The 17,924-nt window shown below is 35.3% G+C and overlaps 1 protein-coding gene across 1 annotated transcript in view; it reads right to left on the reverse strand.

The window, feature by feature from the left end:
* Positions 1 to 2,980: 2,980 nt before the first annotated feature.
* The window catches only part of LOC129239153 (high affinity cationic amino acid transporter 1), a 29,764-nt gene continuing 14,820 nt past the window's right edge, over positions 2,981 to 17,924 (reverse strand). The window contains exons 2-12 of the mRNA XM_054874483.1: positions 6,627 to 6,752; positions 6,275 to 6,428; positions 5,976 to 6,206; positions 5,635 to 5,843; positions 5,373 to 5,544; positions 5,119 to 5,302; positions 4,470 to 5,050; positions 4,157 to 4,322; positions 3,866 to 4,082; positions 3,678 to 3,789; positions 2,981 to 3,610 (exon numbers count right to left, since the gene is read on the reverse strand). Coding sequence (XP_054730458.1) covers positions 3,441 to 3,610; positions 3,678 to 3,789; positions 3,866 to 4,082; positions 4,157 to 4,322; positions 4,470 to 5,050; positions 5,119 to 5,302; positions 5,373 to 5,544; positions 5,635 to 5,843; positions 5,976 to 6,206; positions 6,275 to 6,428; positions 6,627 to 6,752 — 2,322 coding nt within the window. The 3' untranslated portion in view covers positions 2,981 to 3,440. The remainder of the gene's footprint in view (positions 3,611 to 3,677; positions 3,790 to 3,865; positions 4,083 to 4,156; positions 4,323 to 4,469; positions 5,051 to 5,118; positions 5,303 to 5,372; positions 5,545 to 5,634; positions 5,844 to 5,975; positions 6,207 to 6,274; positions 6,429 to 6,626; positions 6,753 to 17,924) is intronic.

Raw genomic sequence — 17,924 nt, forward strand, 5'->3', positions numbered from 1 at the left:
TTTTCTAGTTGTGAAATTTATTTGATTTTAGGTATTGAAATTATATTTAAAAATTGTTAAATAAAAGTATTCAAGCGTGCAAGCAGAGAGTTGGCTAAGTTCAACAAACTGAAATGCTAGTAAAGCATTTGATGCAAATGCCAGTTATGAAGGAAGGTAGAAAGCGGAAAGGGATAAAGAGATAGTCATGCACTTTCATCGCAAACTACACGCATTTGCTTCCATTTGTACACGCACAATATATAATTTGTGAAGTCTCATTTTTCGTAAGGTAGGTTTCTTTACTTTTACTATATCACACCTCAGCAGAAGAAAATTCAACAAACACCGGCCACCGTTCGGACGAATCGTGCGCAAGGCGGTCGGTTCCACGTGGCTTGAACGATCCGGATTTATATCTGTATCTGTTATGACTGTTATGACTGTCACTCCAGTAGCATTCCCAAAACATTTATCGAAATTTTTATGCTGTTACTACAACAGCTGTGGCCGGGTGTGTCATAATGTCTTGGTAGTAGCTATAAACATAAAAAAGTGCGTACCTGTCGCTCGGATTTGTAATGAATCATTAGATAATAGCCTATATACACAATTATTGTTATTACACATATGCTTGAGTTTAGCTGCGTATGAGATGCTTCCGTTACTTTAAAATTACTTTTAATTCAAATGAAATTGTACTCATTTTCTGTTGTTGAAACGTTTTCCTTGTTATCCACGCAAGACAACTACTAGATTTAATTTGCTTGCTCCACCAAAAGATATGTTTTTGTTTGCGTTTTAGTTGTTCTTTAGGTTTATTTTTATTGCTGTTTTGCCATTTACTTGTATAATCTCAACAACATTCCTGCCATCAATCAACAAGTTTAGTGTTCAAAAGGAAATGCTGTAAAATCGCGAAATTTCTGGTTTTTAGTTTCTATTTAGTACATACATATGTACATGTAGGTATGTATGGTATATTTATTTTAATTCTCTCTTAGCAAGTTGCATTTAAATGTTATCATGCACTTTTCACTATAGCTAATAAATGTTCAAAAATAATTTATAGTGTCCAAGTGACATAATCATTTTTAGTTTTGCTATAATAATTTAATTATTTTCAGTTAGTATTAATCAAAATGAAATTAATACCAAAATAATTATTTAAAAACTAATTTTATTTTGTAAAAAGTAAATACATATAAAAGAGAGTGCAGTAACCTGTAATGTACATGCATAGTATATTCCTTAAAAAATGTATGGTAAATATTTTTATAAAACATTTAATTTCAGCAGTGAAAATTGTGTTTGTTTACATAGTACTTTATAAAGTAAATTGAAATAACCTAGTTTATCTCTTATTTTGTCTATGCGCACAATTCCATAGATCAAAGTTGACCCAATGACTTTGATCACATATGAAATTGTGTTTCAACAAACAAAAGCTGTACATATATATTTTTATATAAAAATTTGATTTGATAATTTAGTAAGCAATATATTTTAAAGAGCTCAGTATAAAAATTTACGAATTAATTACGTAGAAATTCTCAGTATTATCATCTCGTTACAGAAAAACATTTTTCAGCATCTCCAAAGCGTTCAACCGAATTAATAATATTTATAAAATTTTTTTTATGTACATAACTTTTGCTACTGCAATCTATGTATATACATGCATGTATATGTAAGCATATCTTTCACGTTTGAATGTAAAGTCAGATTTTCTTTAAAATGAAACAATAAGTAGTAGTAACGGCTTATAAACTATGCTCAGTTGTTTATTGACTTTAAGCACTTAGCTGTTCCCCCGATTTTTTGTTTCTATTTGCAGTTAGTGAAATTTTCGCAAACACAGAATTTTCTATAATTTCGTTAATATGGTTTGGTTTAAATATAAACTGTTTATCAATAAAAAGGAGGTATATTCGGGGTCAAACGAACTGTTTTTTAATTCTTTTAACTTACTATTATAGTATTTCTTGTTATACTATAAATTTGTTATTTAAGTTCTGACTATTGTATTTCCTTCATATTTGGTACTGAGTTTTCATTCTTTGCTTTGGTATGAGTTGCTGCATTTGTTGTATTTTAAATGACTAATTTTTTATGCTAAATTTGCAACTTGTTTTTATCATATTAATTTTAACTACTTTTTTCGTAACATTTCATTTCATAATAGATATGGAAATAAATAAATTTAAATTTAGTATAGATTTCGTAACAATAGCACGTTGAGGATAACAGTTAGAATGTTTGTATGTAGCTATGAAATAATTATTTACACACACAGCATTGAATAAACACAATAATACGTTTTTTTAAGTGTATGTACATACATATGTATATAACTGTGAAGATGTTACATATATAATGAATTAAAAATACAAATGTAAACTTTGATTGGTATGAAAAATGACCTATTTAACAAGTATTATATTTGTATATTTTTCATATGTATAACATTAGAATGTTTTCATGTGGTAGACTACCAAAATTTTCATTTTCATTTTCATACTCGCACTTTCAATGCCTATTACTACATATGTTATGTATTTAAGCACACTAAATTTGGGTAACTTTGTTTTGCGTATTTTTCTGGGTTTCGGCATTTCACACATGCTTGTGTGTGTGTTTGTTAGTATGTATATGTAAATGGTTTTAATAAATTAATTTGCTAAGTAAAATTTAAAATTTCAATTATTCACATATCATTTTTGTTGATTATTATTTATTATTAAATTTAATAAAAATGTTATCCAATAATGCATGTATATATGCTGTATGTATACTTATATATGTATAATATATAAATATAATTTTTTAAAGTACAATGTTTGTAATGTTTATGTGTATAACTAGCTTTGCAACATTATTTCATAACCTCATATTATTTATGTCAATATATTTTAATATTTATAACTATAATTACAATAATAATAATAATGTTAATAGTAATGAGAATCTCTTTTGTAAATATTTGTATGTTTCATGCATACACTAAACGTGTTTGTATGTATATATGTATTGTACATATGCACCATATATACATATGTACATAAATCCATACTTTAAAATATTTTCTTTTAAGTTTTGCAAATAACTTGCACGCTATTTACATGTTCTTAAAGTTCCTTGGTGGAGAACTTAAATAAGGAATCACAAAAATCTATTTATCGTCTAAAATCAAAAACACGCGTTCATTGCTAATATTCATTAAATTTTTTGCTACACTTAAATTTTAATATCATAACAATGTTCCACAGTTAGTATTTACTCTTTTTGCGTGTTTGATTTAAACTATTTTATGTATACTCTTATCTTTTCTGTTCACTAGTGTATGGTACATGTTTAAGTGCATTTTTCCTTGTTAAATAATCAACTCATTATTTTTACTTTTCGTTTTGTTGAAGTAGCTCTAATTAAATACGTTTTGTTTTCACTTTTGTCTGCCACTTTTAATCATCCCATTTTGGGAACTGCGTCTCATCGATGAACATGGTAAATTTACCATCATTGGTTGTTGAGGAATTCGCTGCTGGGTTTCTTGTACTAGTGGAATTTTTTGTCTGTTGCTGACTTGTGGGATTGCTTTCAGTTGCTTTGGAGTAATTTGTGTTGGGACGCTCTGCAATTAGATTAAAAAAATAATAATAATATTGTTCAAGCGCCACAGCACTCCTAGCTTCACTCACTTGCTGTTGCTGTAGGCTTTGCGCGTGTGTCCTTTGTAGCCCACACTGGCTCATTGCTTTGATTCATATAGGTTGGCTGATCCCATACCGCTTTCTCCTCGACATTTTTACTCTGCAAAAATTGATAGTAATTGCTTAGCTTATATTTGTACTGAAATAGGTTTCTGTTTATGTTCTAGTGCACATACATAATCTTTATCGACATGCAGTTCCATCTCATCAGTCGTCTGCTCAAGTGTACTGTGCGTGATGCCATAGTAGAAGTACATGATGAAGCCCAGTGTCATCCAGATAGTGAACCTAACTAATGTGAGTATGCTTAACTTAAATATTAAATAAATATTAACTGTTATGGCAATTGCTGGAATAAATGGAAGTCCCGGCGTTAGGAATGCGAGCGCATATCTGAACAAATTGAAACAAAAAGAAAAAAGTTACTATTATATTTCCTGCTGTTAATGTATCATAAATTAATTTACCTATTTTGTGGTTGTCTTGAAATGATTAATAGTATCACAAATATGCCAATGAACAAAATGAAATAAATGAATGCGGCGAAGCCACCGGACCAGCCAATGGCCGCAAACAGATCCAAGAAGAATATGAGACCGAACATGATTCCAACAAGTTTCGTGACATACATGCCTGTTTGTGAAAATAATAGATAATAAAAACAAGCAAAAATTTCGAGGTTATAATGAGCAAATGCTGTGCATCAAGATTGCATGAAGATTTTAAAAACTATTACATACAAAACTCACAAATGAAAACAAATAAATGCCGTTTACGTACCACTTTCCGTAGTGGCTTGACCCGGGTTGATCCATGGAAAGAAGCCGGGACACAAGTACGCATAATCATGTATTTTACGTGACACGAAATTCAGGCCCATAGTGTCAAAGGCGGTCGCTTGGCCGGTCGGTCCAGTTGGTGCGCCATGCACGCTGCCATAAAACTTATTTTCTGAGCGATCGGAAACAAGAAATTGATCGTCACGTCCCAAGTAACCTTCCGGACTCTCGTCGATAAATGAATCATCGGAATCGGACATGCCACGTGTTACACGCTTTATTGTTAATTTATTCGACGGCAGTACCTCAGCAGTAGTGGCACTCGGATCTGTTGCTGCGCCCGGCGCGAGCGGTGTGCGCAGCTGCGATGGCAGCAACTCCACCAGTGATGTGCTGTGTGGCTGATAGCGCAATATCAGCACACAAGTGGAGACCAGCGTGTATGCGAGCAGTGTGCCAATGGACATCATTTCCACGAGAATTTCGAGACGTACCGTAAGCGCAACTAAAGCGGCTGCAATGCCGCTACCAATGGTCGCTAGACCGGGTACATTAGTGCGTTGCCACAGTTGCGAGAGTTGCCTAAAAGGTTGCATAAGAAGAAGCAAAATGCGTAAAAAACAGTAATTATACGCTGAGAGACTAAATACCTGAATATTAGGCCATCTTGCGCCATGGCATAAATCACACGCGGCATGGGGAACATAGAGCCGAACATTGCTACAGATAGGCCAGCGGTAGCGCCCACAGCGACAATGGCACGACACTTGGGTGCTCCCACATAAGACCACATTTGCACCAACGCCGCGCCAGAACTGATGTGGTCAAAAGGTACTGCAAGCAAATTAATGATAATTCATAGTTTAATTTTGTTATGGAAGCGTTTAATGCAATCTGCGCTTACCGACTAGTGTTAACACTAAACTAACGCTCACATACGCCATCAAAACAATAACTAATGAACCAACAATGGCTTTCGGTATACTCTTCTGAGGATTGTGCGCCTCCTCACCGGTGGTGGCAATTATATCGAAGCCAATAAACGCATAAAAGCAAGTCGCTGCGCCTGAAAATACCTGGAAAATATAATGAAAGTGTGAAAACATATTTAACGATGAAGTTTCGTAATTATTGATAAGCTATTACTAATTGCTTGCTGAACTTACACCACTCCAACCGTATGGCAGAAAACCTTGATGCTCTGTCCAAGTGCTGGAGTCAACATAAAATAAACCTGCGGCCATCACAAATACCCATGTCGCCAGATTTATGGCATTCAACGTATGATTAAATATTACCGATTTACTTGCACCCATCGCCAGTATGCAGGTCATAATCAGTGCTATGCCAAATGCTATAAAATCGGGTGGCTTACCTATAGAATGGAATATGAAAGGCGGTCGAGCAAAACATTTAGTATTGCACATATATTTATAATCGCTATTTTGAGAGTATTAAAAGTTAAACTTGATGAATTTAGAGAGTATTAAAAAAGATGATAACTTACCAAATATGGTGCCGATTGTATCGCCAATTGCATTCGCTATTGCACCACCGGTCAGTGAATCGAAACTAGAACTTAAAGCACACGCGCAGGCACTTGTTCCTATTAAATATTCCAATATCATATTCCAGCCAATAATAAACGCTACAAACTCCCCCACCGCTACGTAAGAGTACATATAAGCTGAGCCGGAAGTATGTGGCACGCGCACGCCGAATTCTGCATAGCAGGCGCCTTTATAAAAAAACATTACATTTGAATTATTTTATTAATTAATTAATATATTTGTTGGGCTGCCTTACCTGAGAAAATGCTTGCTATCGCAGCAATGATAAAACTAATTATCACACCGGGGCCAGCGAGATTTTTCGCCACCATACCCGCAACCAGGTACATACCAGTGCCACAACACGAGCCTACACCAAGTGACGTCAGGTCCAGTGTATTTAGGCATTTCTGGTTAAAAAATGCAATAAAAATTAAAAATGTATGTTGATGTATCTAAGAACTAGCAGAAGAAAAAATTAATAAAGCACAACAGAGCACTTAAAATTATAAATATACATTTAAAAAAAATTTGAAAAACACTTCAGAAATCAACACCAACACTCTAATAGGCTCTGTGCGACTATTTTTATTATTCAATATGCTTACCGTTAATTTCGGCTTTGTCGGCTGCGCGCTGCCGTCCTGCAGCTGTTTCACATCCTTGGTGCGTATTAACTTTGGTATTAGTGTTGTTGTGCTTACGCCTGGCGGCAGAGGAATTTTAATTTTTATCTGCAATCAAATAGAAATTATTGAAAAAAAAATTAATAATATGGGTGAAGCGAAGAAGGAAAATGTGCAGACCAGACTGCCGGGTCCGCAGTGCGTATGAGCAACATATGCGCAGTGTTGATGCAAAAAAAATCTAAAAAGTTATTAACTATCAAGGACTCTTAAAGTCATTTGCCATTTGAGCATCATTAACAGAATTCTATACATACACACACACACACAAACACGCGCCCAACTACACTTTATACTTCTATTAACACTTCAGTCAATTGGCCCACTTGTCAGCGATTGCCAGTAGAGGCCACGCACACACATACACAAACACATTTTTTGTTATGCGCCTATTGTTTGGTGGAATTGCGAAAAAATGTGAGTTACCAACAACGGTTAAAGCCAACCCACACTTGCTAAAAAAAGACTAGAAAACTAGCGTTAGAGCACATAAACACAAGGAAACACGCGCACATACATAAGGATTAAAATGTATGTGTGATTACATGTGTTTGTATGTACTTATGTATACTTGATTCGCTATGCATACAAACACGTGCTGTACTTAAATCGATATTTGCAACAAGTACCATTCAACATAAATGGTGTTGCCGCTACCGTAGTCGACATCGATGCCGCTGCTGCTATCTGCATTGCGACGACCTCATGGATTTTTTTTTTGGTTGCGTGTTTACGTCCTTTGTGGAAAATGTCATGGTTAGTTTTGCACTGATTTTCCTTGCAAGGATATGTCTCGAAGTATTTTAAGCTGTGTTAATCTAAGTAATTCCATGAATATTCCTGTTAGCGGTAATTAGAAAGCTAATCAAGATTCGCATAATAAGAGAATTTTAAAATGTAACTAATGGACTGGACTGAACTGAAGTTCAAAGCAATGGTGTGTTATGCAAATATAAGAAGGCGATTGCATTAATGAGTGAAATTTCAACGCAAACTTTTTGGAAACTTTCTTTATTATACGGAAAAAAGTTAAGTAAAGGTAAGTAAAAGTGAAACTGGACTTGAATGTCAATTCAAACTATGAAATATACAAACATTCATACAAACATACATTTAATCGTTTGCTCTTCGCTCTTCGCTCTCTTTCAGCACTCTTTGCCAAGAGTTAAAGAGTTAAAGCGATTGCGTCTATGAATAAGACGGACATGGTGAGAACCTTGTAAACCACCTTAGGTGATAGAAAATGCATTTAGAGACTTGAGACTCGGCACCATCTCGAGCAAAAATGAGGAGACATTAGAGATATTCAGGCATAGTAAAAGACTTAAAAATAATTAAGCTAAGATAGCCAGCTGTGCTTGTTGGCACTGCTAAACAGATTAAACTAGATCCACCCAAGCCACTAGGTCAAGGACTTTAATTTCATCACCATTCCCAAAAAAATTGTGAAAAGTAATTTTAATTTTTCTATATATTTTTTTAGTTTTATTTTTTTTTTTTTCTATCCGTTTTTTTTAAATAAACGAAAAAAACGAATACACTTTACTAAAATACAGCAGCAATCTCTTGATGGTGAAGTCTTATTGTTTATTTTTTTTCAGAAATTCCGATCACTGTGGCTTAAGTAAGAAGGCTTATATGCAAACTTGAAACCGTGTTTAATAATCCAGAGTAAAACAGTCTTTCAGTAAAAAAGCTGTCAAAGGGCTATAACGAAATTTCACTAATTCTATTATTTTTAAGTCAAGCTTTAAATTACATATCACGGGTAATTTTTTAGCTATTATCTTTTTAAACATTTGGTTTAAACAGCTGATGCACGTTTCGTGTTTTGTTTCACTGTCAAACATCTTCAGTTTGGTCTATAATTTAACCATGAATCGTCTTACAAACGAACAACGCTTGCAAATCATTGAATTTTATTAAGAAAATGAGTGTTCTGTTAAGAAAGTTTAAGATCCCCTTTTTTATCGAAAAATTGTGTTCAGCGACGAAGCTCATTTTTGGATCGATGGGTACGTAAATAAGCAGAATTGTCGATTTTGGAGTGAAGATCAGGCAGAAGAATTGCAAGAGCTACCAATGTATCCAGAAAAGGTCACAGTTTGGTGCGGTTTATGGGCTGGAGGTATCATTGGACCGTACTTCTTCAAAGATGCTGCGAATCGTTACGTAACTGTGTGCTCTACCTTGAAATGATATCCAACTTTTTTTTGCCCAAAATGCAAGAGCTTGACTTGCATGACATGAGAGGCGAGTTCGGTGAACATTTTATTTCACGTTCGGAACCTGTCAATTGGACACCCAGATCGTGCGATATAACGCCTTTAGATTATTTTTTGTGGGGCTATGTTAAAGCTCATGTCTATTCAGACAAGCTTGCTTCAATTAACGCATTGGAAGACAACATTAAAGCATTTATATGTGAGATGCCGGCCGAAACATTGGAAGGAGTATACCAAAATTGGGCTAAGCGGAGGACCATTTGAAGCGCAGTCGCGGTCAACATTTGCATGAAATAATCTTCAAACATTAAATAATATGGACTGTACTATCGATTTAAATAAAAATGTCATGCATTTTTCTGAACTTTACGTGTTTTTTTTTAAACTTTCCTGAAGCTCTTAAAAAATCACCCTTTACTATCTCATCATGATCAGCGCTTTTGCTGTTTTTTGTTTTTGTTTCTCTTGTGATGAGGAGAAGTTTGAAAAGGATTATTGAGCAATGTAAATGGCATATAATAATAAACATGCATACACATACGTAACATATACCTATACACAAATAGCAATATTTCACATACACACGCGTAAAGCAAGAGGGAAACCGTTTGAAAAATATTTAAAGAATTTAAAATATGTCAATGTTATTGTTCTTACTGATGCACACCAATACTAATCAACCTCCATCAGTGCCAGCCATAAGAGCTATAGCCACAATTGATGGCGTTTATCTTCTGCTTCGTTGGCTGCATACTCGTTTAGGCCAGCTGTTCGTTAGGACAGTCGATTGGACATTTTTTGCTGACGACGTTGGCAGTCTGGACAGTTGTTTGTGGCTGACACACAGCAGATGTGTATGCAGGTTATTTAGTTGATTAGACACTTGCTGGCTCATTTAATGGTCCGTTTGGCCGGAAAAGAGCCTAGGCACCACCACTTACAGCTTATCGCCTCTTACCATTTCTCACTCGCACTCACACTCAAGCCAAGCGTACACCCTCCATATCCGCTATACCCACTTCACATCCGCTAAACTTGGCTCAATCTGACTACGCTCTCCATATTTATAACTTACATGGGTTTTGCGCCAAGTGCAGAAGTAAAAGGATAAACTGTTTTGCTGTTCTGCATCCTCAATTGCCAAGCTCCTGGGTCATTTAAAACTCACAGCTCGCCATTGTCTATGCATTTCGCCTCCCACGCGTCCTTCATTTTTTGTTTTGTTTTTATGTTGTGTGAAGTAGAGATTACAGGCCTTCGTAATGTAAATGACGGCGAAAGTCGTGCATTTCTGCCTACCCTTTCTCTGTTCTCCTCCCATTTATCAATGCAGTAGGATTTGAAATAAATTATCTTTTTACCATTACAATGAACAAAAACTTAATTGAGTTCTTATCAATTACACAGCATCGCAGTGGAAATAAATGCTCAAAAGATGCAATAAATGCGATAATGAAAAAAGGCAAAAATGAAAATTCACAAATTACAAAAGCAATAGAAAATAGATAATATTGTACTTGTGCTTGTGCCTCGATGTGGAAGATGGAAAAAACACAAAGTTCACGGGCGTATTTGTGACCATTATGCAAACTGTCGCCGTTTGCAGCGGAGATTAGAAGGTCAACAGGGGCACACAAATACACATTCAGATTCGCATTCGCAGACTCACATTCACATACGTCCATATATTTGAATAATACATGAGCTTGTATGCACTTGTGGGCTGTTTACTGTATACATACGAGTATTTATGTGAATATTCCCGTACTAAATGCCCTTCAATGTCTCGAGTGGACTGTTCTCTTTTATTTGGTTTTTATGTTGTGTGCAACTTCAGTGAGCCAATGTTTTCCAGGCGCTTACGTCTGAAGTGCCTTAACTTAATTAAATGGCGCTTTTGCTGCAGAGATTTTGTATTGTTTTAATCGACGAGAAATCGCCTTAATTAGATTGGATAATATTAGTTGTAAACGTGGTCGGGAAATTGGTTATATACCGAACTACTTCTCAAACGGTAGCTTACCAGCAATTCTCGAGCTCAGCAAACGTTTTTCTTCGACATTGATTCACCGAACTATGCATAAGTACATCTAAGGTTCACTATGAGTGGAGCTTGACTGTTTAATTTTACAGCTAGCAAAAATAAATTGTGTGAAAAGGTTCGTCAATACGAATGTGGTTAATTAGAAATAGCGCTAAAATTGCTTAGAATAAAAACAATATTTTATATATTCTAGCTATGAAACTATTTCAACCGTAGTCGAAAAAATCATCGTTTTATCAAATCTCATTACTTATACGAATATATTAGTTTGGGGAAAAAGGAATTCATTATTTTCTCGGTAGATAGCTGTAGTGATCGATATCTCGTAAAGTATCGATCAAACAATTTAATGTTTATGGTCGTTGTCAAGGTGACATTTCACACTAACCAAATTCTTTTGCTTGTTTTTGTTTGTTCCATTGAGTTGTGAGTTACAGGGTGTTAACAGTGGAAGTCAACAAAGGGGTAATTTCATAAATTTTTCAGTTTTTCTTGGATAAAGGGGAAATTGCAGGCAAGGCCCCTGAAATTGTGAATGGTGTTTATGGTGCCGATACTGTAACCGCTAATTACGCGCAATTTTGGTTTCGTCGATTCCGTTCAGGCATTTTTCATGTTAAAGAAAATGTCGATAAAGAAATAATCGAAGTTGACCGGAATATTAGTAGTTGTAACATCACCCAGGAGCTAAAGATCGATCATAACACAGTTTTAAACTATTTGCGCAAAAATGTTATGTAAAAATACATACTGGAATTCTATTTCCCCAAATTTATATTAATCTTAATCATAAAGGTGCGACCTCGGTAGTCTAGCGTAAGCGGATTAGCCTGCCATCCCAGAGGTTGTGGGTTCGAATTTCACGTAAAGCACGGTCCTCGCACTTTTCCACTGTTTCTAAAAAAAAATCTCATTCCTTAACCCCAAAAAACTTATCCTTTCCACCCTTACTCCCGCACAAAAGTCAGCGCATTATTTGCATTGTAGCTGCTAAAACAAGCAAAAACAAAGAAAACCACACAGTTACATATTGGATCAGTGGCACCAATAAGAGGAAGCGGGTACCGCGGTAATAGCGCAGACGCGATCCTTCCGGCAAGAAAATGTTAAACACAGATGGTGCTCCAAACAGCAAAAAAACGTTGTTCCTAAGCATTCTCACTTTTTAGGATGGGTAGTGGCAGGCTAATCACTTAGCCTGTCAGAAATCAAAATAGATTAACGAAACCAACGCAAGACTGAGTATTGTCGAGGCCCTATGCTCTCGAGAGGAGTGAACAAGGAAAAAAATTCATAAAGGTATAAAAAACAGTTTTTCCCATACTTTTCTCTTTCCTATATTCCATTTATCTTACTTTTCTTTCATTATCATCTACACGATTCCTTTCGGAACGACCTGGATTTTTATACGGCCAAGCCGTATCAATTTAGCTGTATTTCTTATAAATTTTTTTCTGTTACAATAACAACAACAAAGGTGTGAAACAAAGTAGTTTTTACCACTATACCGCATTTCTCTACCAACACCAGCTGGTGCCTCATCAAATACAAGTACTTCTCTGTGTTTTAGTGTTTCGTCGTTAAACCACAAAGATCTATACATCTGCGACAGAGCTTTCACTTTTCTCGCATTCAGTCATCCTGTTGTTAATGATTCAGAATAATGCATTTATCTAATTCCTAGGTTTGTTATGGCTATTTTGGTCACTCCTTTGACATATTTATACACATATACATATACAAGTTACATATTTCTAATTCTTCATCTATGTTTTATACTTATCCACCTACACTTGTCAATTCAACTGTTATGCACTTTCACGATTACTTTGGCCTAAAAACCAAACAACGCAATTGACCTTTGGCGGCTGCACGTGATTGTTGGACAATTTAGCTTATTTTCGTTACAGGCAAAAATGAGTGCATATTTGGTTAGAAAAATCATGCACATACATATATTCATATATTAGTGGATGTACTAGAAATAATTTGAGAAAGCAAGTTAGTGTGTGGTATTTTTTCCATGCTCCGTTTGTGAATTCTACCTATCTGTATTGAGGGTTTTAATCTATATCACTTCTAAGCAGCTATTCTAACAGATGTATAGATGAAACCTATAAGATAGGATCTAGTTGACCGAGACGGTGAAAAATCTTCTTGGTAGTCTCGGAAGGCGCATTGCACTTACATCAAGTAGGGTTTGTTTCTCTAATAGAGAGGTATGCCGGTGTGCATAACAGGTCAACTGTCGAAAAAATACTTTCAGGTAAAAGCATCGATAGCACTCATAATAGAGATTCATGGATTCCCTCTGCTTATATGGGATAGTGAATACAAATTTTAACATTTCATTATTATTCTAATCAACGATTGCCCAGCAAGTGTAGTTTTAACTTAACTGAGGCTTATTTAATAACTGTCCATATAAACCTAAAGCAACCTAACCAATCTAAACTACATCGCCATTTCTCATGTGGGGGACATCACTTTTCATATATTGCTTAACAGGGAAATGTCAATATCAGATGGTTAAGACAACTACTCGTTAGTTTTTTGTGGTTTTCCCCCAGCCTTTTGTACTTTTTTGCAGGAAAGCAATTGAATAGAAAAATAAATTTTTAAGGAAAAAAAATCTAAAATTTGTCAGATTGACAGCTTGACAGCAAAGCACAAGGGAATCAACATGTATTGACTAAGGGCCAAACACATGCACAAGTTCCTACATGCTTATGTATGTAGATGAATCAGAAAAAATGAGACTAACATCTACATGTGCTGCTAAAATTTCTGCCAACGTATATTGAACTTACGTGAGCATATGCGCCGATATATATGCATATATATAAATGTGTGTATGTACGTATATGTAATTATTGCTTAAGCATTTGTGTAGATGCTCTTGTGACAAGTTCTTTGCAAGAATACCCTTATTTTTTTACTTCAGGACTTAAGCTACCAAGAAATATCTGCCCACGATCAATATCCATACAATACTTATAACCGAAAAAAATGTTCATCGGAACCGATACACACTTAACGGTAAAAATAGAATTCGATATATCAAAAGTACTGCGTTGAGAGTAAAAATCTTGGTATAAATGGTTCATTAAAGTCGTATTTTGCAAAAAAATATACCAAAAGTGTCTTAATATTGAAGAGTGAGTATTAATGCTAATTACAGCTGGAGGAAATGGACTAAAAATCGAACCTGTGAGCAGCTTAATATTATTCCTAGGATTTTTCTACGACTAGCCAGTGTGAAAAGATTTTGGAGCTTTAGACGACTATTGTAGGTGGGAAAATCACATAGGAAGTATCAAAGAAAATCTCGTCAGGCAAAAAGTTAAATTTGGTGATGCGTGTTTCAAACTATAGAACTGCATACTTAATTTTAACAAAAATAATAAAGAACTGGCGCGTGCATTTCTGTTAGGTATTTGTCCGAGATCCTCCGCGAATTTGTTGCGTGTGACTTGACGTTGTTTCACAAATGAAGCGACCTACAGCTTTAAGGAGGCTCCGAACGGTAAATGGTTTTTTATTAAGAGCTTTTTTAATAGCTTAACATATTTAAGTGAAAAATCCTACGCTGCATCCTTGGACCAGTGCGGAGAGATCAGGTAAGCTGTTGCCAACGTTACAACGATGATTGCCAACTAAGCTAAACGACTTCCAAATCGCCGACTACATCAAGCTTCTGAGGATGAACGCAAACGAAATTGCATAAATAAGATCTGCAATAGTAAGCTGTATGTGCCTTATAAAAGGGTTCGCTCAAGGATAATCTGGGTTGACACAGTTAATGACGACGCCAAGATCTTTGGGCTGAAAAAGTGAAGGATGTCTGCAAGGGATTGAGATTCTTGGTTCAAGTTATTGAGGGAGGCCAAGGTTCAAGCCGGACCGTCACGCCAGCAATGGTGTGCACAAGGCAGGAATTTAAATAAAACACACAATTTTATATTGTTTTACTTATTCGGTCGTTCGATACGTCGACTTCTGCCTGAAGTCATCTTCAGGATCTTATACTTGGTTAAACTTCGGCCTTGAGCTCAATTTATTAAAAATATTATTAGTTTTGGGGAAAAATAAATCCATTGCAGCATTTATTGAGGAAAAAACAGTGTACGCGCTCTTATATTTCCAATTTAACGACCAAATACAAAATAAACTTAATTTTAATCTTCATATTGACGCAAATGCTAATAAAGTCAGCCCCTTTTTTATCCAAGTCTACCACAAGTGAGTACCAATGTATTTTGAGACTAATTTTCTCGATGCGTCAAGTTGGTATGGTTTCCAAATAAATAGTTTTCAATTTCCAATAATTTAAGTCCGAATTTTTTTCACGAACTTTTTTGTCATAATTATTTTTGGGCGCTTTCATTTGAAAAACGATGGAAATGAAAGAATTCAATAATCCATCTGCTACTAAAACGCTTTTTACAACTTTAGTAAAACGGACACTGGAATATCTTATCTTTCATTCACACCACACCAGCCTTATTTGAAATATTTGTGTATTATATACATAGACCTGTAGTTAAGTAGTTAATACTTCCTAATGCGAAAGACTTCCGGATATAAAGTAAAATGCGAGGAAATTCTCATTTTTATGCATCATTCATTTCCACCGAAAATAAAACACTTACATACATACAAATGTGTGTACATGCACAGGTACATACAATAACATAAAGGCATGTTTTGTTTCCGATAATAATAAAAGTGCGAAAATGAAAAACTAAACAACTCAATGAGTTGATGGTTACAATAATAATACCACATTAACTACGCCAAATAAACAAGAACAAGAAAAGCAACAACTAACAAACCACAGCAAACACGATAAATGTGTATAACAGCCACAACAGTAATGTTAAGAACTCACAAAATTCACAAGAACAACATCTACCCAAACACACTTTGTCTGCACAACATTGTTGCTTCGTTGGTGGCGGTTTGAGCGACAGCATCTGCCACTATTTTGTCCATTCAATGCATTTCTATACTGTCATTGTTTGTGACCCCACTTTGATTGCTGTCATCGATGACGTTTCACAATGGCGTTGCTTTTGCTTATATGTAATTGCTGTTTGTGCTGTACGTACAATGTATGTGTGTACGTATGTATTTATGTGTTGCATGACATGTATGTATCGCGTGCATTCGTTTTGTTGTACAATAAATATTGTTGTTTACTTTTCATTGCTGTTATAAATGTATTGTTTTTAGTATTGCGTGTTGTTCTTAGCGCTGAAGCAATAACACGAAAGGATGCTGCCGTACACATGCTTTCATACAGCAGCAACGCTTTTGCAAGAAAGTGTACGAAAGTTTTTCTTCGCTCTTACTTAAAGCTGCCTTTGATATTTTTGTGAGGATTCTTTCGTATAAATTTCGTTTAAAATATGTTTTGAAGTTGTGCTCATATCTGAACATATCCCAGGAGAAAGAAATATTTGTTAAGTATGCAACCAGTTTTCCAAATTTTGTGTGGATTTTGTGTTTTGTTTTGGACTAAAAAATCTATCGCACTCCAGTCGTTATCGCAAAAACTAGACGTACGTTTGCGGAAAATGATTCGCAGTAAAAGTGGATAAAATGCCACAGCGGAACGTTTGAAGTATTGAAGCAAATCGATGTGTTTGCAGTGTTCAATCACTTAACGTAAAATAGATGTGTTTAAAACATACAGGAAAAATTGAAAGAAATGGACCCCAAGCTGAAATCGGCAGGAAGGTTCTATGGAATATGTAACAGTGGCTGCTGGTTTATGTAAAAGTAAACTCATGCCAAACTTAAGTATGTATTTCCTTTATATAGAGAATACTTCATATGATCTGGGTATATGGAAAATAAATGGTCTTCTAACTTTGGAATGATCATCCCAAAGCAACGTTTCGAAGCAAACGAAGTTCTTCGCGGCATCGAGTCGACTAACAAAGCCCGCAGACAAGGTAAAATAAGCGAAGCACATCCATGCTTAAAGCGGTTCTCAATATCTAAGTATACAGAAATATTAATAATTCTAATATTTGTAAGCCCACTTTTGCCATCCATTTCTGCTTGCGTCGACTTCTATTTAATATTTCCCCAACTTCGGGTTACTTCTCGTTCTTTCATTTAATTTCATTCATATGTTTTCTGATGAATACTATATACATACGCACTAAGTATTAAATATCATGACAAGGTTGGAAGCACAAAATTTATACGATCCTGGACAAAAAATCCAAAGGCAGGCAAAACAATGTATTCTTCCTTAAAGAAAAGCATCAAATAGGTTGCTATACCTGGTTAGAGAGGACTTTCGAACTCACACCGGATACTATAGCAGACATTGGAACTTTCGTTATTATTTCAGGATTCTATGACCAATAGAAATAAGCGTCTGCCGTTTTTGTGAGCTGCTCGATGAAATCCTAGAACATAGCCTAATGAAGCCTCACTCACCCAGGTGGTGTGACTCTAAATCCATTGGTGAAATGAAAGAAACCTATTCAAAAACCCCTTATAGGCTCACAGTGAAGCCAATATACCACTTCAGAGCTTGCAGTGCACTGTGGTCCAAAAAAACTAGCTAACTAACTAATGGGACAGTAAGAGAACCATTTTTAATGATTTTTTGTACTCAAAAGTGCGAGCTTCGGCGGTAAAATAATCTTAAGAAATTGGCTGGCGCGCTAGTTTCAAATAATGTATTGTAAAGCTGATATGAAGCGATTTGAAGTCATTGACCAACATATTTGAACAAGCCAAGAAGTTTTGCAGCCGTAGAAACCAACAACCAACAACACACCATTCAGAACACATAGTAGGCGTTAAAATGACCAAAAAGTAGTGAAATATAAATATATTTTTTGGATATCTGGTATTCATTTGGACGACATGATTCAGCCGTTTTAATGAGCGCAAAAAACGTCAAGTTAATGACTTTCACTGTCGGAA

This window comes from Anastrepha obliqua, chromosome 2 (assembly GCF_027943255.1).
Source record: "Anastrepha obliqua isolate idAnaObli1 chromosome 2, idAnaObli1_1.0, whole genome shotgun sequence".
In the NCBI taxonomy this organism is placed as follows: Eukaryota; Metazoa; Arthropoda; class Insecta; order Diptera; family Tephritidae; genus Anastrepha; species Anastrepha obliqua.